The 22,600-nt window shown below is 49.7% G+C and overlaps 1 protein-coding gene across 1 annotated transcript in view; it reads right to left on the bottom strand.

Moving 5' to 3' along the window:
* The window catches only part of KIAA1671 (KIAA1671 ortholog), a 174,729-nt gene extending 154,951 nt beyond the window's left edge, over nucleotides 1-19,778 (bottom strand). The window contains exons 1-4 of the mRNA XM_025399552.1: nucleotides 18,241-19,778; nucleotides 15,196-15,283; nucleotides 8,538-8,845; nucleotides 6,050-8,498 (exon numbers count right to left, since the gene is read on the bottom strand). Of these exons, the coding sequence (XP_025255337.1) occupies nucleotides 6,050-8,498; nucleotides 8,538-8,845; nucleotides 15,196-15,283; nucleotides 18,241-19,778 (4,383 nt within the window). The remainder of the gene's footprint in view (nucleotides 1-6,049; nucleotides 8,499-8,537; nucleotides 8,846-15,195; nucleotides 15,284-18,240) is intronic.
* Nucleotides 19,779-22,600: the final 2,822 nt, after the last annotated feature.

Raw genomic sequence — 22,600 nt, 5'->3', positions numbered from 1 at the left:
AAGAAAAAAAAGGAAGGAAGGAAGGAAGGAAGGAAGGAAGGAAGGAAGGAAGGAAGGAAGGAAGGAAGGAAGGAAGGAAGGAAGGAAGGAAGGAAAGAAAGAAGAGAAAGAAAGAAAGAAATTAGCCAGGAGTGGTGGCATATGATTGTAGTCCCAGCTGCTTGGGAGGCTGAGGTGGGAGGATTGCTGGAGCCCAGGAGGCTGAGGCCATGACCACTCCAGCAGTGAGCCGTGATCTCGCTACTACACTCCAGTCTGAGTGACAGAGTGAAACCTTAGCTCAAAAAAAAAAAACACTCTCAAGACACATTATATGAAAAACAGAAAGGTGGAAAATCTGTAGGTTTAGCAGAGATCCTCAACCCAAGATTCCCCTGGGGAGCTTTCATAACTAACAAAGACAGGTCCTCCCCCAGAGATTCTGACCTAACTGGCCTAGAGAGAGGCCCAGTCATTGATATCTTTTAGGATTCCCTGTGTTGCCCATAGGCAACCAAAGTTTCAACCACTTAGACAAAATGCTCTCTATTATGGAAAAGTGAAGCAAAAATAAAAATATGTATTTCTATGTGCTTGTATATTCATAAAGGAGCCTCAAAAGAATGTGGACCAAAACAAAGGAATAAAAGTGATTACCGGGTGAGGGAAATGTAAGCACGGCAGGCATCAGGGGAATTTTTATTGTATGTTTTTAAGTAGTTTTAGAGTGGAGCGACTTGAAATCCTCTCTCTCTTAGAACTAAAATAAATAATTTAAATAAATGAAATACTACAGTTGGGTCTGGGAAACAGTTTCTATAAATGTTTGTTAAGTAAAGAACAGAGAAAAAGAGAGGAAGGGATTACTTGAATTACAATCACACCTTTTTGGGCTGTAAATCAAGAAACCCTCACCCAAGGAAGCAACCTTGTTTCTTTTTCTTCTTATTATTTTTTTCTTGAGACAGGGTCTTGCTCTGTCGCCCAAGCTGGAGTGCAGTGGCCGGATCTCGGCTCACTACAATCTCCACTTCCTGGGTTCAAGCAATTCTCCTGCCTCAGCCTCCTGAGTACCTGGGATTACAGGCATGTGCCACCACACCCAGCTAATTTTTGTATTTTTAGTAGAGATGGGGTTTCACCATGTTGGCCAGACTGGTCTCGAACTCGTGACCTCAAGTGATCCTCCAGCCTCGGCCTCCCAAAGTGTTGGGATTACAGATATGAGCCACTGCACCCAGTGCAACCCTGTTTCTAACACACACAAAAATTCAAATCCACCCAAATACCCATCAGTGAGGGTCTAGGTGAAAACAGATTAGGCTCAGTCACATAATGCAATAATTACCAACCATTAAAAAGAGGAAGGGGAGGCCGGGTGCAGTGGCTCACGCCTGTAATCCTAGCAGTTTGGGAAGCCAAGACGGGTAGATTGCTTGAGGCCAGGAGTTCAAAACCAGCCTGGTCAACATGGTGAAACCTCATCTCTACTAAAGATACAAAAAATTAGCCAGGCATGGTGGTGTGCACCTGTAGTCCCAGCTACTCAGGAGGCTGAGGCAGAAGAATCACTTGAACCCGGGAGGCGGGGGTTGCAGTGAGCCGAGATCGTGCCACTGTACTCCAGCCTAGGCAACAAGAGCCAAACTCTGTCTCAAAAAAAAAAAAAAAAAAAAAAAAAACCTAAGCCACAAGATTTTCTGTAGACTGTTGTCGTGTTTCCATAGAAAGCTTATGTATTTACCTGTATCTAAGTCTATGCATTTACCTATATCTATGTCTGTGTCTAGACCAGGGTTCCTCAACCTACAAACTGCAAACACTTGGGGCTGGAGCATTCTTTGCAGTGGGGGCCGTGTTGTGCCTTGTAGGATATTGGGCAGCACGCTTGGCTTCTGCCCACGAGACGCTAATAGCAACCTCTTCCCAGGGTGTGACAACAACAAAATATGTCTCCAGACACTGCCAAATATGCCCCGGGGGCAAAATTGTCCACGGTTAAAAACCACTAATGGGCCTGGAGGGTGTTCCCCAGTTTATGCACCACACTCAGTATTTAAACGAGATTTTCTCTCTACACCATTTTTCTACAGTATTTCAAATTTTACGCAAGCATTCGCTACTATTGCAATATGAAAAGTATGACAATTATGCATATATATATGATTGATAAGTGACTGTCAATATAGAAAAGTCAGAACGTAAACAACTGCAATGGTGGCTGCCTCTGGGGAACACTCACCTTTTATTTTCTATACTCCTGTAAGGTTTGAAATTTTAACAACATTTTTTCTTTCTGTATTGGTGTGTTTTATGTATTTATTATTATATATTTTTTAAGATCGAGAACCAAAGATCTTTGGGCAGGAGACAAGAGAGAAACGGGAAGCTGGTCCAAGGCTTCCCAATCTCTTGGTGAGAAAACAGATCCCCTGACAACCAGCACTGCTGGTGCCTGCGTGCTCCGGGCAGGCATCCAAGGCTGGGCTGCGGGACAGAGCTGAGCCGAGGATCCCCCCTCCACAACATCCCAACTCCCTCACCACCGGCAAGCCCTGAGCAAGGTGCTGGCAAACAGATAAAGTGTCGCATTTCCACGGCCTCTTCCTTCTGCCACTGTTGCCACGATATTAGCCTGCGGGTAGGCATAGGTGAAAGCCTTCTCAGGAAGCACACGGGGGTGGCCCAAGCTGGGTGCTTTATTTCAATTCAGTCTAGTAACAGTGCTTTGGGGCAGGAATCCCTGTTAACTCTGGTGGGGAAACTCAGGCTAGGAGAGGCCAAGAGGCTGCTTTACACACAGCAGGCAAGTAGCAGCGTGGAGACTGAGACGCCAAGTCTGCATGATCCTGAGCGTGGTTAAGAGAGCTTGGCCTCTTGGGAACACACATGGGTTCAAAGCCTAACTCCACCACTTACCCACTCTAAACTGGAGACAAATCCTCACTGCATGATCGCTACTGACAGTATCCCAGTGTTTCCTTTCTGCAGCATCCACGTCCAGACTGGCCACCTAGTCCCTTTTACACACAAGAAAACTCAGGTGCAGGGAGGTGAAAGGTTTTACCCTGCATCACTCAGTCTGCAAGTGGCAAAGGTGGAATCTGGGGCCTGATTTGCTGCTGCCACATCGCACAGGGCGGTGCTAAGTCAGTTTCCACATGTCCCCCACAACATCCTATGCTTTTCCCACCTCCAAACCTTTGTCCATGCTGTGTCCTGCTGAGAATACCCTCACCTCCTCTCATCAGCCCACCCAAACGCATGGCCATCCCTCAAGCTTGGGCTGAGACCAGTACCTCCTCCAGAACACCTTGGGCCTCCTCTCCAGTGCCTCCCTCTGCACCCCATCACTCCCCAGTCTTAGATCACAGTGCCCCATCTCCCCACAGAGAGCAGAAGCTTCCAAAGGGTGGTCCCTGTGCCTCAGATTTCTTCCCCACCTTCATGGTTCTTCACCAGAATGGTCTCGTAGAACATGGCCCACTACCTGTTGAGTAATAGGCCAGATTTTGGTTCAAATACCAGTTTTGCCACTTACTGCTGTGTGACCTGAGACAAGTTACTTCACCTCTCTGAGCCTCTGTTTTTTTGTTTTGTTTTTTTCTCCATCTATACAGGAAGATGATCACACCAGCAGTAGGTAGTGTCAGCACTCTGCCCAACACTCAAGTATATGCCAAAGATCAAGAGAAGGGGCCCCCTGCCAACACCCTAGAGCCTCACTGATCGGTATTTGGGTAGATTTGAATTTGTGTGTGTGTTAGAAACAAAGTGGCTTATTTGGGTGAGGGTTTCTTCACAGCTGTTCTGCTTATGTACCCCAAAAAGGGTGTGCTTGCAATTAAAGTGATCCCTTCCTCCTTTCCTCCCCACCCCCCACTCTGCCATCCATCCTTCTCTCTCCTTCTGTTCCTCACTGAACAAAGGAAGCCGGATTTCCTTTCTTCTGCTGAGCACGGTGCTAGCCAGGATGGAAAGGTCTGAATGTTCATGATCCCACAAACAGCCTCAGGCAAGGACAGAGGGATTGGAAAATACATACTGCAGGTCCCTTGACCCCTGGACACCACAACTTCAGAGGTGTTCCAGGCTGCCTCCCAGGGGTCCCCAGTGAGACTGATCCTCAGTGGCCCACCATGGCCCCTGTAGCACCTGCCTCACTTCTTCTCTCCCCTGATGGTTCTTCCTGGGATCACCCCCTTAAAACGTGCTTACAGGCTGGGCACGGAGGCTCACGCCTGTAATCTCAGCACTTTGGGAGGCCAAGGCAGGCAGATCACGAGGTCAGGAGTTCAAGACCAGCCTGGCCAAAATAATGAAATCCCATCTCTACTTAAAAAAAACAAAAAAACAAAAAAAACAAAAAACTAGCCGGGTGTGGTGGCGGGCTCCTGTAATCCCAGCTACTTGGAAGGCTGAGGCAGGAGAATCACTTGAAGCCGGGAGGCGGAGGTTGCAGTGAGCTGAGATCGCACCATTGTATTCCAGCCAGGTGACAGTGTGAGACTGCATCTCAAAAAAAAAAGAAAAAAAAAAAAAAAAAAAAAAGGTCTGCTTCTGTTGGAACCCAAAACCTCACTACGATCAGTTGTTCACTCATTCAACAAATATTTCTTGGACATTCACAGTATGTCAAGCATGATGCTGGATTCTGGGGATACGATAATGAACAGGAGGCCGGGCGCGGTAGCTCACGCCTGTAATCCCAGCACTTTGGGAGGCCGAGGTGGGCGGATCACAAGGTCAGGATATTGAGACCATCCTGGCTAACACGGTGAAACCCTGTCTCTACTAAAAACACAAAAAATTAGCCGGGCGTGGTGGTGGGCACCTGTAGTCCCAGCTACTCAGGAGCCTGAGGCGGGAGAATGGCGTGAACCCGGGAGGCGGAGCTTGCAGTGAGCTGAGATCACACCACTGCACTCCAGCCTGGGCGACAGAGCGAGACTCTATCTCAAAAGAAATAAACAAATAATAATAATGATAATAATGAACAGGATACAACAGGCTACTATACAGCAGAGGCACAATAAAGCTACCATTAATATCTATCATTATTGTCATTGTAGGACAGAAGTGTAAAACAGGTGGCCCGTGGGCTGTATGGGGCTAGCAGACAAGTCTTGTTTGGGCTGAAGAGCATTTTTAAAAATAAGTCCTCGTCGGCCGGGCGCAGCAGCTCGTGCCTGTAATCCCAGCACTTTGGGAGGCCGAGGCGGGTGGATCACGAGGTCAAGAGATTGAGACCATTCTGGCTAACACGGTGAAACCCCGTCTCTACTAAAAATACAAAAAAAAAAAAAAAAAAAAAATCAGCCGGGCGTGAGGCTGAGGCAGGAGAACGGTGTGAACCCGGGAGGCAGAGCTTGCAGTGAGCCAAGATTGCGCCACCACACTCCAGCCTGGGCGACAGAGCGAGACTCCGCCTCAAAAGAAAAAAAGGCCGCCTCATTTCCTAATGGGATTACACATAAAACTCTATATTTTCAGATTCTCTTGATAAATGAGGTTTGCCATCTCAAGGCCAACAGTCCTGCCTGTGAAGAACCAGCTGGGCTAGGCGTGGTGGCACACGCCTGTAATCCCAGCACTTTGGAAGGCCAAGGCAAGAGGATCACTTGAGCCCAGGAGTTTGAGACCAGCCTGGGCAACATGGCAAAACCCTGTCTCTACAAAAAATAAAAAATTAGCCAAGCATGGTGGCGCATGCCTGTCATCCCAGCTATTTGGGAAGCTGAGGCAGAAGGATGGCTTCAGCCCAGGAGATTACGGCTGCAGTGAGCCATGATCGTGCCACTGCACTCCAGCCTGGGCAACTGAGCAAGACTCTTTGTTTCAAACAAACAAACAAACAAGAGATCCAGGTAGGACCAAGCAGCAGTTCCCAGTTCAGAGAGGGCAAGAGCTCTCCATCTGCCGCAATCCACACCCCTCCTTGGAGCCTCACACCCAGCCTGACTCCACTCATTTATGTACCCGTGTGGGCCACACAAAATCTGAATTTCAGCCCCCTAGGCTAGATGTTTAATCCACGTTTGACAAAATTAAAAAGAGCCTTGGTACTTACCTTGTGGCTATCTCCAGTCCCTGACTCCCACCAACAGGGTCCCATTTTGGCCTCCAAATTCTCTCCAGTAAGGCTGGGCCTCCCTTTGGGCTGCTCTCGCCTCCTCTCTCTGGCTTCATGCATGATGGACAGGCCCTCTCGGATGTTGGCAGGGGGCCCCTTCTCTGAGTAGGTCCTCTTGATATCCAGCGGCGCCCGTCCACAGTCACGTGGGTGGTCAACCCACTGGGCCACACTGCCCTCTCCCCGCCCAGAGGATTTCCTTGGGGTCCCTTTCTTCTGGTCAGTGGGGGGCGATTTGGGTGACACTCTGACCCCACTGCCTGGATCCTCCCGAGCAGTGGGCTTTGATTCAGCCAGGTAATTCTGACACTTTGCAACGTGATATTTACTGGCAAAGGCCTTTCTGTCATCCTCAGCGAACCCCAAGGTTTTTTTCCTGGGATCCACAAAGATAGGAGAGCCCCTCCCTGGATACTTTTCAGAAGGAGCCGAGGGTGGCAGAGCCCAGAAGGGAGGACTAGATTTGGTGCCCATGGCTGTCTCTGAGGTCTCTGCTGGCTGCTTGCCTAAGCCAGGAGTGAAACTGTGGTTGATTTCGGCAGAGCTGGCCGGTTTCCAGAGACCCCCGGCATCGGGCACCTCCTTCAGGCTCCTCCTTCTCTGCTCCACCCCACCTGGCTGAACAGGCCTCTCCCGAGGCAATGTACTGGCCTCTGCTGTGGGACTCCTCCTCCTCTCCTGAGCCTCCCCAGGGACTTTCAGCGACAGCTCCTGGTACTCCGCCATCAGGGCATCAATGTCAAGAACGCTGGATCTGTACCCGTCTCTGATTTTACCTGGGAACGTCTCACTGATCACATCAGTCTTCCTTCTCACAGGGAGATCTTTTGGGCGACTCCTCAGAGTCGGGGTGGTTTGGGGAGCTTCACCGCTGGGGGAAATCTTGTTCGCACTTTCCTTCCAATCGTTTTGAGGACGAGGGCCATCTTCTGATCCCCGATGACTCCATAAGGCATCCACATCAATGATTCTTCCAGTGAAAGGCTCCAGACTCCTGGCCCCAAGAGATGATAGACGGTCTGTTGGCTTCAGAGTTTTTAAAATGCTTGCATTTTCATGCTCTCGTCCCTTCGTCCAGTTTTTACTGCCTGCCATCTCCAATGCCTCTTCATGACCAAGAGAAACCAAAGTAGATGTTAAAGAATGAGGAGATGGGGGTGAAGTGATTTTTCTAGAATGTTCCAGCAAGTTTTCAGCCCCTGACAGAACCACACCCTTTGCCTTTTGAGTACTGGGAATCTGATAGGTGACTGCAAAAAATGTCGCCTTGGGTTCCACAGGTGACCCTTGCTTCACTGCTGGGGAGGTCTGATCCCGTGAAGCGCCTGGGGTAACCTCCTGGGTCTCCACCATGTAGTGGGATAGTTGAGGTTTTCTTAAGGCACTGGCTGTGGGGCTCACATAATCTGTTCGTCTGTGCCCCACATGTGGAGAGTCCTCTGGGACGAGAGAACTGAATGTATCAAACTTCACGTTGGGGGGTAAAGTCCGCCGCCGCCATCTGTCCATTCTCTGGTCCGTGGGGCTGGCTTTCCGCATTTTGACTGCAAGCTGTGGCACCTGGGCCGGCCTTGGATCACCCTCCCTGGCAGCTACAACGAAGGGCCCTTTCTGCACAGCAAATGCATCTGGATGTGTTCGTGCTTGGGAGTCAGAAGGCTCATTCGAAGGTCTGGAAGGAGGATCTAGGGGGCATCCCTGGGGTGGGCCCCTTGCTCCTTCTCCTGGCTTGCTTCTGGCCCCTTCTGGCCCCTCATGCTGGCTTTCCCAGACGGCAGCCTTGACAGCCCGGACAGAGGTGGCCCCGGGAGCACAGTGCTCTTCACTGACCCCCATGGTGGCTTTGTGCGAGCTCACCACCGCCCCGCCTGTCCATTTGGGCGACAGGCAATTGCCCCCAGACTTCGGCCCACTAGCCTCAGGCATGCCTCGAGCTTCCCAAATCAAACTGGCCCTTTGGACGGACCCTGCCTGACCTTCCAAACCACACTCCAGGTCAGCAGTGGTGACCTCCTGGGACAGCTGCCTGTCTTTCAGTGAGAGCCAAGACCTGCGGCTGCGGAGTGTGACCGCTTTCTCCTCCGGTGCCGGTGAGACGGCCTCGCTGTGCACACGCTCCCCCACTGCATGCACAATGTCATACCTGGGCTCAATCCTCTGCGATGGGGGAGGATTTTCGCAGTGTTTGAGGAAGGTGTTATTATTGCGGTTCTCAGCCAAAGGATATTTTTCCCGGAGAGGCGTGTGAAACGGTCTCAGTTCACCATTCAAAAGGGCAGCTCGTCCCAATTTCTCCATCTCGGGATTGTCAAACCCTTTGGCATTCTCTTTCTTGAGTTTTGTCATGTCTGGTGGGTCCCTGCCCAGCCAAGAGCCCATCTCAGGCCTTAGCGGGTCCCTGCCCAGCCAAGAGCCCATCTCAGGCCTCGGCCTGGGTTCTGAGACACGGGCATTGGCCGTGTCACCAGGGGGTGTGGTGGAGAGACAATGTCCAGACTGGTCAGCCACTGTGTGTCTCTCCACATGGTGCTCAAACACTGTGGCCCACACAGTCTGGAAGCTCTGATCATCTTCTGGAGTGACGTCAGAAGGGCACGGCGCCTCCACTGAGCTTCCACCGCGGCAGCTGTCCGGGTCTTGGTTAGAGCTAACCTTCCGCTCCGTCTGCCTGGACTTCTCCCGGAGTGTCCCAGGCTTCCAGGGGCTTCCATCCAAACCATGCCCCTCCTTTTGCTGGAAAGAAACAAAAAGAGAAAGAAACACCTCAATGTTAAAGGATACGAGATGGAAAGGAAAAAGTGGAGTGACTGAAAGGGCTACTTGTATAATTAAAACAATGAAATACCATAAAATCGAAAAGAATGAACACACCCAGTGGGGGCGAGGATGTGGGGAAATGGACACTCAGACACTGTTGGAGAGAATATAAATGAACCCGACTTTGGGCAATGCAGTGTATCTATCCTGATGTTAAAATACTCATTTCCTTTCATCCGGCCAAGTTCCTCCCAGGACTCTTTGCCCACATGCACAAGTCTACACAAACAAGAAAGCTGGGACAGTACCATTGGCGTAAGCAAAAGAACACAGAAACAACCTGAATGCGCATTGGAAGGGCATTGGCTAAATTTCAATTATCTCCAAACGATGGACTAGTGCACAGGCATTGGTTACCATAGAAAGAAGCAGATCCCGCCAGGTGTGGTGGCTCATGCCTGTAATCCCAGTACTTCGGGAAGCTGAGATGGGAGGATTGCTTAAGTCCAGGAGTCCCAGACCAGCCTGGGCAAAATAGTGAGACCTCATCTATACAAAAAAAAAAAACACAAAATCTTTTAAAAGGAATTAAAGGCCGGGTGCGGTGGCTCAAACCTGTGATCCTAGCAGTTTGGGAGGCCGAGGCGGGCGGATCACCTAAGCTCAGGAATTCGAGACCAGCCTGGTCAGCATGGTGAAACCCCGTGTCTACTAAAAATACTAGCCAGGTGTGGTGGCACACGCCTGTAGTCCCAGCAACTTGGGAGGCTGAGGCAAGAGAATTGCTTGAACCTGGAGGGCGGAGATTGCAGTGAGCCGAGGTTGTGGCACTGCACTCCAGCCTGGGCAACAGAGCGAGCCTCCGTCTAAAGAAATAAATAAAAGGAATTAAATACTGATTCATGCTACATCGTGGATGAATTTTGAAAATATTATGCTAAGCAAAAGAAGCCAGTCAAAAAGCTACATGTTACAAGACTCCATTTATATACAGCACATATAAATATAAAAGTATATATATATAAAAATATATATATATACACACACACACACATCATAGGTTAATCCATAGAGACAGAAAGTAGATTAGTGGATGCCTGGGAATGGGTGATGAGGACACAAGGTTTCCACTTGAGGTGACAGAAGATTCTGGAACTAGATAGTGGTGATGCTTACACAACACTGAAAACATCTTTAATGCCAGTCAGTTGTGCACTTTAAAATAGTTATAATAAGGGCAGTGGCACAGTTTGCTAACCCCTACTGTAGACGATGGAATGCCAGTGAAGTGCTCTAAAAACACTGACTGTAAACCTTTGTTTAAATATATACGTATATATACACACACACACACACATATATATACACACACACACACACATATATATATACATTTTTTTTTTTGAGATGGAGTCTCGCTCTTTCACCCAGGCTGGAGTGCAATGGCACGATCGTGGCTCACTGCAACCTCCACCTCCCAGGTTCAAGCGATTCTTCTGCCTCAGCCTCCCGAGTAACTGAGAGTCCAGGCATGCACCACCACACCCAGCCAATTTTTGTGTGTTTTTAGTAGTGATGGCGTTTCACCATGTTGGCCAGACTGGTCTTGAACTCCTGGCTTCGAGTGATCCACCCGCCTCAGCCTCCGAAAGTGCTGGGATTACAAACATGAGCCACCGCACCCAGCCTGTTTATATTTTAATATGTACATTTTACATAAACAATATATGAATCAATTCTGATTGTAAAGGAATCCAAACAATACAAAGTTCAATTCTTTTTTTTTTTTTTTTGAGATGGAGTTTTGCTCTTGTCACCCAGGTTGGAGTGCAAGAGTGCAATGGCGCAATCTTGGTTCACCACAATCTCTGCCTCCCAGGTTCAAGTGATTCTCCTGCCTCAGCCTCCCGAGTAGCTAGGATTACAGGCATGCGCCACCACACCTGGCTAATTTTTTTTGTATTTTCAGTAGAGACGGCATTTCTCCATGTTGGTCAGGCTGGTCTCGAACTCCCAACCTCAGGTAAACCACCCCGCCTCGGCCTCCCAAAGTGCTGGGATTACAGGTGTGAGCCACCACGCCCGGCCAAAGTTCAAATCATTTTTGTTCCCTTGTTCAAATACCAGTCCCCGTTCCTGGATAACAGCTATTACCAATGGGTTATGATCCTTGAAGAGCCTTTCAGAACTCTCTTTGTATTATTTATATATATATTAGAAAGACTGAATTTTTGAAACTTTGTAAATTTTGTAAATTTCACAAATTCATTATTTTTCTTTAAAAATAGTTAAAATAGCCGGGCGCGGTGGTTCACGCCTGTAATCCCAGCACTTTGGGAGGCCGAGGCGGGCAGATCATGAGGTCAGGAGATCGAGACCATCCTGGCTAACACAGTGAAACCCCGTCTCTACTGAAAAATACAAAAAATTAGCCGGGCGTGGTGGCGGGCGCCTGTAGTCCCAGCTACTCGAAAGGCTGAGGCAGGAGAATGGCGTGAACCTGGGAGGCGGAGCTTGCAGTGAGCCGAGATCGCACCACTGCACTCCAGCCTGGGCGACAGAGCGAGACTCCGTCTCAAAAAAAAAAAAAAAAAAAAAAGTTAAAATAGTATATTTTGTGCTATGTGTACTTTTTTTCTTTTTAAAGATAGGATTTCAACCAGGCACGGTGGCTCATGCCTGTAATCCTAGCACTTTTGGAGGCCGAGGCGGGCAGATCACCTGAGGTCAGGAGTTCGAGACCAGCCTGACCAACATGGAGAAACCCCGTCTCTACTAAAAATACAAAATTATCTGGGGGTGGTGGTACATGCCTGCAATCCCAGCTACTCAGGAGGCTGAGGCAGGAGAATCGCTTGAACCCAGGACGCAGAGGTTGCAGTGAGCCGAGATCGTGCCATTACACTCCAGCCTGGGCAACAAGAGCAAAACTCTATCTCAAAATAAATAAATAAATAAATACAATAAAGATAGCATCTCGCTCTGTTGCCCAGGTTGGAGTGCAGTGGCGTAATCAGAGCTCACTGCAGCCTCAAACTCCTGGCCTCAAGCAATCTTCCCACCTTGGCCTCCTAACGTTCTGGGATTATAGGCATGAGCCACCGCGTCCAGTTTGTTATGTGTATTTTACTACAATAAACACACCCACATACACACACATACAAAGTCTACTTACAGAGATAACATCTCATCACATGTAAAGCAAGTGTTTCTTTCTTAACTATTCCCTTCTTTAAAGTTTCAAACATACACAAAATTACAGAGAAAATAATGAACTTGCCCAACCCACCCCTCCCAATTTAATGACAATCAGCATTTTGCCACTCTCACTACACACAGCCTTTTTGCCCTTGCCGCTACTGTCACTACAGCATTTTAATACAAATATAAGGAGCTTTAATTACTTAAATTGGATCCCCCCCTAATCATTTTCAAAGAAATGATTCAGAAAATGCAACAATAAAAGTTGCAGGGCAAACCGCCGCCTACAAGAGTGGTGGTGGGTATTGCCATTCAAAGCCAGCCTACTTTTGTTGGTGATTTACTGAGATGGGTACAAGCTCGAAATCAAGTACTGGTATTATTTTTAAAACTCCACAGAGGTGTCTTAAAACATAAAACATGCATCTACCATATGATCCAGCCATTCTACTCCTAAATGTTTAACTAAGAGAAAAGAAAACAGAAGTCCTGGCCGGATGCCGTGGCTCACGCCTATAATCCCAGCACTTTGGGAGGTCAAGGCAGGCAGATCATCTGAGGTCAGGAGTTCAAGACTGGCCTGGCCAACATGGTGAAACCCCATCTCTACTAAAAATACACAAAATTAAATGGGCATAGAGGCACGTGCCTGTAGTCCCAGCTACTCAGGAGGCTGAGGCATGAGAATTACTTGAACCCAGGAGGCATAGGTTGCAGTGGGCCGAGATCATGTGACTGTACCATCTCAGGCAACAGAGTGAGACTCTGTCTCAAAAATTTTTAAAAAAAGGCCAGGCACGGTGGCTCATGCCTGTAATCCCAGCACTTTGGGAGGCCGAGGCAGGAGCATCACGAGGTCAGGAGATTAAGACCATCCTGGCTAACAGAGTGAAACCCTGTCTCTATTAAAAATACAAAAAATTAGCTGGGCGTGGTGGCGGGCGCCTGTAGTCCCAGTTACTCAGGAAGCTGAGGCAGGAGAATCACTTGAACCTGGGAGGCGGATGTTGCTGTGAGCCGAGATCGCACCAACGCACTCCAGCCTGGGCAACGGAGCGAGACTCCGTCTCAAAAATAAAAAAATAAATAAATGAAAAAGAAAAAAAGAAAAGAAAAGAAATAGAAGTTCTTACAAAGCCTTGTCCACAAATGTTCACAGCAGCTTCACTGGTAATTGCCCCAAACTGGTAACAACCTAATTGTCCATCAAAAGATGAATGGATAAACAAATTGTGGTCTACTCACACAATAGAATACCAGTCAGCAACAGAAAGGAATGAACTACTGATACGTGCTACACCATGAATGATCTCAACATAACTACCCTGAGTGAAGAAGCAAGGGCAAAATAAAAGAGGACTGATTCCATTTATATTCAAGTCTAGAAAATGCAAACTAATCTACACGGACAGGAAGCAGACCTGTGATGGGCTGGGAAGACCAGGGGAAGGGAGAGATTACAAAGTGGCAGCTGGGCATGGTGGTTCACACTTGTAATCCCAGCACTTTGGGAGGCCAAGGTGGGTGGACAACTTGAGGTCAGGAGTTCGAAACCAGCCTGGCCAACATAGCAAAACCCCATCTCTACTAAAAATACAAAAATTCGCCAGGCGTGGTAGTGGATGCCTGTAATCCCAGCTACTAGGGAGGCTGAGGCAGGAGAATCACTTGAACTTGGGAGGCGGACGTTGCTGTGAGCCAAGATCGTGCCACTGCACTCTAGCCTGGGCGACAAGGGCAAAACTCCGTTTCCAAAAAAAAAAAAAACCAGACAAAGTGGCATGAGGAACCTTTTGCATGTGATGGAGATGTTTGCTATTTTGACTGTGATGGTGGTTTCACAGGTGTACACACATACGGAAACTCACCAAGTTGAATGTTTTAAATCTGTGCTCTTTCCTGTATGTCAACTGTATCTCAATTAAAGCTGTTTTTTCAAAAAAACTAAGACTCTGCAGAAAGCATCAACCATTATAGCTAGCAGTTAATTTTATGAGTTTTCTCTTATTAAAATGAAATAAAAATACTTTTTAAGCAATTTAATTGCTGGTAACCTACTTTCTTTTTGTCTTAATTTATATTTATATTTATATTTTTATTTTTTATTTTTTATTTTATTTTATTTTTTATGAGACAGAGTCTCGCTCTGCCGCCCAGGCTGGAGTTCAGTGGCACAATCTCGGCTCACTGCAAGCTCCGCCTCCTGGGTTCACGCCATTCTCCTGCCTCAGCCTCCCAAGTAGCTGGGACTACAGGTGCCCACCACCATGCCCAGCTAATTTTTTTGTGTTTTTAGTAGAGACGGGGTTTCACTGTGTTAGCCAGGACGGTCTTGATCTCCTGACCTTGTGATCCCCCCACCTTGGCCTCCCAAAGTGCTGGGATTACAGGTGTGAGCCACCGCGCCCGGCCTATATTTTTATTTTTTTAGAGACAGGTCTCACTCTGTCGCCCAGGCTGGAGTGCAGTGGTGTGATCATGGCTCACTGCAGCCTCAAAGTCCTGGACTCAAGCCATCCTCCTGCCTCAGCCTCTGGAGTAACTAGAACTATAAGGTATACACAACCACATCTGGCTAATTTCAAAACAAAATTTTTTTCTTTTAGAGATAAGAGTCTCACTATGTTGTCCAGGCTGGTCTCAAACTTGTGGGCTCAAGCAATCCTCCCACCACACCTCAGCCTCCCAAAGTGCTGGGATTACAGATGTGAGCCAATGTGCCCAGCCACCTACTTCTTCCTTCTATGGCTAGGTGGGAAGTAGGGGGAAGGCAGGAAGAACCATTATGAAGGACCTTGAAGGAGTTTCTATTAACATCTTAAACCTAAATTTTAGTATTTTAATAAGGCAGGCACTCCTATATAAGAAAGATGTGCCCCTCTGCCTATTTGCAAAGAAAAAAACGCCTGATACATTTGTAAACAGCATTTAACACCTGGGAGTAGGGAGTCACCACTCTTCATGCCAGAAGGGACTTCATAGTCCCAACATTAGAAGAAAAAATGTTTTATCGTGTGCATGACACGTTTCTGAGTCTTCCCGGGGTCTAGAAGATCATGGAGGCTCCCCCGCAGCTATAACTGCCTGCTGGTTAATGAGAGATGTGCCACATAGCCACTCCTTACCTTTTCTCTCGGTTCCTTAGGAAACTCGCCGCTCAGCTCGGCACTCTTCTCATATTTCACTTCGTTGCTTGAAGCTGAACTTGAAAACCTGGTGCAGAGATCTGAGTTACCTTTACGGAGCTGGAAGCTGTTACTCCCCCCAGCCCACACACCAGCTCAGGAGCCCAGGCCAAGTAACCTTAAGAAAGGACATTTCCTTTCTCCTTACCAAAAGGAGAACTGCCCAGTGGGGAGAGCCTACCTTAAACACAGCATTACCGGGTGGAAGGAGCCCCAGGCTGGGGGAAGACACCCAGGTGCCAGTCCCAGCTCTACTGCCTCTTCACTGGGGGAGCCTGGGTTAGGCTTGTGTGACCTCACCTGAGCCTCTGTTTCTTCATCTATAAAACGGGGATAATTACCACCTCCCCATCCCTTTTATGGGGCAGATAAGAGGCTGCTCAAGGCCCTAATAGCTATGTGAGGGCGTTTAGGGAAGAGCGGAGATGCCCCAGGAGGGATAATGAATGGCTGTTGTTAGCAATGCCAGGTAAAAGAGCAGCCCCGCCTTAGAGCAGCCCCCAGACTGAAGGGTAGTGGGATGTCAAGGAATGTGTGGGGGCCGAGGTCTGTCTCTGCCTCTCTGGATCACCAGGGCCCTCTCTGGGCCTCGTTTTCCCCACCTTAAAAAGGGAAGAGGGGGTGGAGCTAGAAGCTTTCCATCCCGGGAGAGCTCTCTGGTGTAAATACCTGAAGATGTAGCACGTGTTTAGTTCAGAGCTGGGGACTTTGAAGAAAAGGAAAGGGAGAGAAATGAAACCACTTAAACCTAACCTACTCTCAGCAACCCAGGGTCTGCCTCCTAGGATATGTGAGGCTGAGAGGAGTTGTGTCTAAACGCAAAGCCTCAGTTTCCCCATCTGACAGATAACCACACAGCCTCTCCAAGGCTCTTTGATGACACAGTGAGAGGAAGCATATTAGGACCCTGGCATAGGTGTCCTTCTCTGATATCTTAACTCAGGGGTTGTCAGGCCTGGCTGCACATAAGATCAACTTGGAAGCTTTTAAAAACTACCAAAGTGTGGGCCGGGCGCAGTGGCTCACCCCTGTAATCGCAGCACTTTGGGAGGCCAAGGCGGGCGGATCACAAGGTCAGGAGTTCGAGAACAGCCTAACATGGTGAAACCCTGTTTCTACTAAAAATACAAAAATTAGCTGGGTGTGGTGGCCTGCCCCTGTAATCCCAGCTACTCAGGAGGCTGAGGCAGGAGAATTGCTTGAACCCGGGAGGCAGAGGTTGCAGTGAGCTGAGATCGTGACATTGGACTCCAGCCTGGGCGACAGAGCAACTCCATCTCAAAAATAAATAAATAAATAAAAATAAAAAATAAAATAAAAACTACCAAAATATGAGACCCTCCCCAAATCAAGTGAATCGGAATCTCTAGGGGTGGGGCCCAGGCACTGGTATTTTTTCTGGGTTATTCTAAAGCACTGAGAGCCAGTGGTCTAGCTTTGGCTTGGCTGGCTGTCCTGGTTCCCAGGGCAGGGAGGGCAGTCTGCCCAGAGATCCTGCCTTCGCAAGCTCCACCCTGGACAAAGTATGTCAGTGGCATGCATGCCATTAAGAGCCAGTCGATCATGCCCAGTGGCATCTCTCTGTTGTGGCCACTTGTGGGAAGTGGGCCAAGTTTAGAATGTCATTATTAACCAACTGACTTAGAATATCTTTCTTTTTTTGTGAGTGTGATGGTGTCTTGCTCTGTTGTCCAGGCTGGAGTGGTGTGATCTCGGCTCACTGCATCCTCTGCCTCCCAGGTTCAAGTGATTCTCCTGCCTTAGCCTCCTGAGTAGCTGGGATTACAGATGTGTGCCACCATGCCCAGCTAATTTTTGTATTTTTAGTAGAGATGGAGTTTCACCATGTTGGCCAGGCTGGTCTCGAACTCCTGACCTCATGACCCACCCACCTCGGCCTCCTAAAGTGCTGGGATTACAGGCATGAGCCACCGCACCCAGCCTAGAATATCATTATTAACCAACTGACTTAGAATATAATTATTAACCAACTGACTTAGAATATCGATATTAACCAACTGATGTAGAATATCGGTATTAACCAACCGACTTAGAATATCATTATTAACCAACTGATGTAGAATATCATTATTAGCCAACTGACTTAGTATATTGGTATTAACCAACTGACTTAGAATATCATTATTAACCAAATGACTCAGAAGATCAGCATTAACCAACTGACTTAGAATATCAGTATTAGGCCGGGCACAGTGGCTCACGCCTGTAATCCCAGCACTTTGGGAGGCCGAGGTGGGCGGATCACCTCAGGTCAGGAGTTTGAGACCAGCCTGGCCTACCTGGTAAAACCCCATCTCTACTAAAAATACAAAAATTAGCTGGGCGTGGTGGCGGGCACCTATAATACCAGCTACTTGGGAGTCTGAGGCAGAAGAACTGCTTGAACCCGGGAGGCAGAGGCTGCAGCGAGTGGAGGTCGCACCACTGCACTCCAACCTGGGCAACAGAGCGAGACTCCATCTCAAAAAAAAAGAATATCAGTATTAACCAACTGACTTGCCCAAGTTACCTTGACTCCTCTGAGTTTATTTTCTGGGCCACTCATAGAGGCTTAGGCCCAGTCTGAAGTGTTCTCTCTCTGCCTTCAGGGAAGAAAGGCTTAGCTATGGAGACAGGCTGAGCCGGAATGCCATCCAGCTCCCACCTCCTCACAGTATTTCACCCTTCTGCCCTGCCTCCGTGAAATGGGCACACACCAGCCAGTTCAATCACACAGCACATCTGAAGCTGAGAAAAGCCATGAAAACAGCTCCAGGCCCACCAGCTGGCCATACCCAGAGGGAAGCTGCACTGCCTCTCCGTGCCACACCTTCCTCATCTGAGAAATGGACCCTGCCACAACCTCCTCTTGGGCTATGGGTAAACTGAGGGGGGCAACAGGTGCCCAGCACGGAGCCTGGTTCCCTTCTCCTCAGGGCCTGTGGGTGGGCAGCTGAGGGAGGGGCGTAGGATGTGCCTACTTACAATTTGGTCAAATCCGCCGACAGTGGCCGAGCCTGGAACGTCCTCCTCCTGACCTCGGGCTTGGCCTCGGAGCTCTCGGCAGTCCAGCCTCTGATCCGCTCCTGGACGCTGACAACCCCTTTCTCCGGCTCTGGTGCCACCAGTGGGGACGCGGGGGTGGCCAGGCGGGGTTCAGACCCCACTGCCAAGGCCAAGGTGCTGTCCTCCCGAAACAGGTTGATGCACTTCCTGACACTCCTCCTAGAGGCCCACTCTCCCCCTGCCGGGGCCTCCCCGTCCGCCACTCTGCTCTTAACCTCAGCAAGTTCTAGGCCCCTTCCCAGCCTGGGCGAGGGGGACTCAGCAGCCTTCTCTGGCTCTGGGTCCAGCTTGGCCCTTTCTTCCCGGGAACTTTGGTCATTGCTGGGGGTGACCCTGGCTGAGCCCCCCAGGGCTCTGGGGCCGCCCGTCTCTGGCTTCGAAAGCATCTTCTCCTTCTGTTCACGGATTTTCTTGGCCACCTCTAGGAAGTCCGAATCAGGATCATGAAGAGGAGCCTCCGCCTTGACCAAACACTCCCTGTCCAGCTTGGACGCTGCTGTGGGCCCCTCTAGCCCAGCCATGTCCCCTGCTGGGGCTCCACTTCCTTCATCGGCCACCTTCCTCAGCAAGGCCTCTTTGTTCTCAAACCGGGCCGTGAGGTCCATGGACAAGGGCCTGGGCTTCCTCACCCACGTCTTCTCGGGAGGGGTGGGGGGCACTTTGCCCACGGTGGCCGCTGCGCCAGGGCCTGGCTTCTGAGACTGAATGGACTCCGTGAAAATGGCAGACACGGGCCTCCTCTTCAGGCGAGGCCTGGGCTCCACAACGGGGCGTGCCGTGTCCTCCACACTGCTGGCCTTTAAGGGAGGCTGGTCTTGGCCTGCCTCCTCCTGGGGTACAGGTGACTTTGTGTCCTGAGACAGGGGGCCTGACCGGGGAAGGGTCCCCGCAGGCTTTCGGGTGAGCAAGGCGGGCTTGGCGGCCACCTCAGGCCGGGAGCCAGACACACCCGGCTTGGCCTCCTCGGCCCCCTCACGGACCGCCTTCCCCACAGTGGGGCCGCTTTTGGTGGTTTCGAAGAGAATCATGGTGTTGGGGCTGGGCCGCGGGAACATAGCCTTGTTGAAGAGGGGCGAGCCCGTCCTCGGGCCCTCCCCACTGCCCACCTCCTGCCCCACCAAGCCAGGCATCCTCTTGTCCAGATCCTTTGCTGCTGGCTCCTCAGAGAGCCCCCCAGAGGAAGAAGGTCCAGTTGAAATGGGCCGCAGAGATGGGACAGGAGATTTCACGTCCTGCTCCTTCGAGAAGGGTTTGGGGGCGAGCCTTGGCAGAGGGAGTAAGCGGGCCGGGCTCCGCAGGGGGCTCTTTGCTTCCAAGATCCGGGCTGGAGGAGCCCCAGAGGCTTCGCCGGCCTGGAGGAAGTAGGTCCTCGTCAGGGTCTCCTCCTTGCCAATCTCACCCAGGCCTGGCACGGCCGTCAAGGGCGTTATGGAGCCCACCTCGACCCGCGTGGCCATGGTTATGGTTGTGGACCCATGGGGGTTAGGAACATCAAGAATGGAGAAGCAATTGCTAAACAAAACAAACAAAAAAGTAAGTTTGGAAAACAGTCAGCGTCTGGGTTGAAGCAGAATGGTTTAGAGAAATGGGACAGAGTCCTGAGCCCCAGATTCTGTTACGACAGCCCTCCGCTGACCTCACCAGGCAGGCTTGGACCTGCCTCTCCCAGTCTCTGAGCTCTGGACAAGGGGAGTGGACTAAACGTCCATCCCTGAAGTTTGTTCCAGCTCTAAGGGTGTGGAAAAAGCATCAACACTCGCTGGAGGGTTTTCCCGACTCAGCTCATCTAGAGGCCAGCACTTACGGCAAACAGCAGTGATCTCTGCTATTCAGATAAGGAAACCAGCTCAGAGAGGCCAACTAACTGGTCTGGAGTCACCCAGGAAGCAAGACGCGAAGCCAGGATTTAAAACCAGGTTTGACACCAAACTCACACCACACATGCTCCTCCCTGAATAGGCCTCAGTGGGAGCGTCCTCACATTCCCTCACTCCTGTTACCCTGTTTTCCCACTGCAGAGCCTGCCCACATCCCAGGTGATCCTAATCACAAGTATATGCTAAGCACCTAGCACAGAGAAGGCAAGTGACCTGCTGCAGGTCACACAGCAACGCAGCTCGTAGCTCGGGAGTGCCTGGGAGCATAAAGCTGGTTAGTGACCTTAGAACCCATGCCCTAGGCACCAACCCCACCCAATCGTCCCTTAGTTCCTTTTCTTTCCCCTCTCCCACCCTTCCAGATGCCATAAAAAGAAGCCATTCTCATTTTTCTCACTCAACCTGCTTTTGTTATTTGTTTGCTTGTGGTTCTTTTCTGTTGAACACACATTTTATGCTGACTGCCTTCATATTCTTAATAAAAAGAGAAACGTCCAACTGTGAGGGCTTCCCGTGAGTGAGATCTCGAGCTATGTGACATGCTTCTTGTGTTTTATAAATCTCATCCTCCTCACAACCCTATTTAGTGGGTACAATTAGGAGACCCCATTTTGCAGCAGCTTGGGGCATAAGCCTCCTGTTCACGCTGCTATGAGATCTGTTTTCTCAAAGCAGCGGCCTTCCTCTCTCATTAATCCTCCAGCAACCCCGAAAGGCAGGAATGAAGGCATCATCGTCATCTCCCTCATGGAGATGAAGGGAAAGGGCCCAGAGAGGTCACCAGACTTGCCTACAGTCACCTGGCTGAAACCTAACCTCAAGTCCACTACCCACTTAGCTCTGTATTTTTTTTTTTTTTTTTTTGGAGACCGAGTTGCACTCTTGTTGCCTAGGCTGGAGTGCAATGGTGCGATCTCAGCTCACAGCAACCTCCTCTTCCCAGGTTCCAGCCATTCTCCTGCCTCAGCCTCCTAAGTAGCTGGGATTACAGGCATGCGCCACCACCCCCAGTTAATTTTGTACTTTTAGTAGAGATAGGGTTTCTCCATGTTGGTCAGGTTGGTCTCAAACTCCTGACCTCAGGTGATCTGCCCACCTCGGCCTTCCAAAGTGCTGGGATTACAGGTGTGAGCCACCAGGCCCGGCCTCAGCTCTGTCTTTTTAAAAATTATTTTTTATTCCTTTCTGGTCTTAAAAAGTGCCAGGTAAGTTGCTGCTCTCGATCCCTCAGGCTCTCTTCATGCCAGTGTTTTCTTCCCTGTGAAACTGCCCCCAGCCAGCCCCCACCTAGATGGACTAAAAAAGTAGAAGGTATTTTAGTTAAATACAAGCCTCTCCACTTCCCTTCCTTGGGGCCCCACACTGCTCCCCCGGCTCTGACTCACTCAGCAGCCTCCAGGAAAGAAAGGCAGACAGATTTTGATATTTTCTCTTCCTTACACGCTCGATGGTGCTAACAGATTCCATCTCCCCAAACTGGAGAACACTGTCTAGACACGGTTAGAGGTAGAACGGAGGGCCAGATATGAAGGATCTGAGAATTGGAAAATTTCCATCCACAAAGATCCCCACCAGAGTTCTAAGGCTCCAGAATCCCACCCAGAATCAGGGCCATTGGCCTTTAGGGCCAGCCCCTGTGACCTCTGGAAACCCTGATCGGGGATACATACGTAATAGCCAGCACATGAGACACGGAACAATGACAGGATTCAAAGGACAGAGAGAAAATTTTCTGGCAGAACCCACAGGCGCTCTCCACGTCCCTGGACACTCCAGCCCTCAAGCTTCGGTCAAGCATGGGCCCCACTTACCGAAGCTGGCAGGCCCTGGGTCAGGGGGTGTGACTGCCGGGGAAAGCCAGTGGTGTCACATGTCATCGTGAATGGGGCTGTCCACACACTTCCATGGTAGAAACAGGAGGGGGGAAAGCAGACTCGTCCCAGCAGGCTGAGTTTCAGCAGGTCTACGGAGACACAGGATGACAGCCTCAGTTCCGGAGTTCTGGCAGTATGGGAACAGACGGCACAAAAGCTTTCAAAAGCTCCAAATGCATCCGCTGGCATCTACTCCAGCTTGTAAAACGTATGCTCCTTTTGGCTTTTCGATTTTGTAGCCTTATATGTACGTGTGCATAAATAGTGCTGAGCCCACAGTACGTGCTCAATAACAATCTTCCCTGTCCTCTGATACGTTTATTGAGCACCTACGGTGTGTACAAAGATGAGCATGAAATATCCCCAGCAACCATGCAACTCACAGTCTTCTGTAAGAAACACACACATACACACACAGCAATTACAACTGGGTAACAAATGTCACTTTTTAAATGCGGGATGTGGGGGCAAATAGGAGGATTGATTGCCTAGAATTGGAACTGGTGGTTCTGGACAACTCGCTTGACT

This window comes from Theropithecus gelada, chromosome 10 (assembly GCF_003255815.1).
Source record: "Theropithecus gelada isolate Dixy chromosome 10, Tgel_1.0, whole genome shotgun sequence".
Lineage (NCBI taxonomy): Eukaryota > Metazoa > Chordata > Mammalia > Primates > Cercopithecidae > Theropithecus > Theropithecus gelada.
The sequence above is the reverse complement of the archived record's forward strand: the minus strand, read 5'-3'. Positions and strand labels throughout refer to the sequence as shown.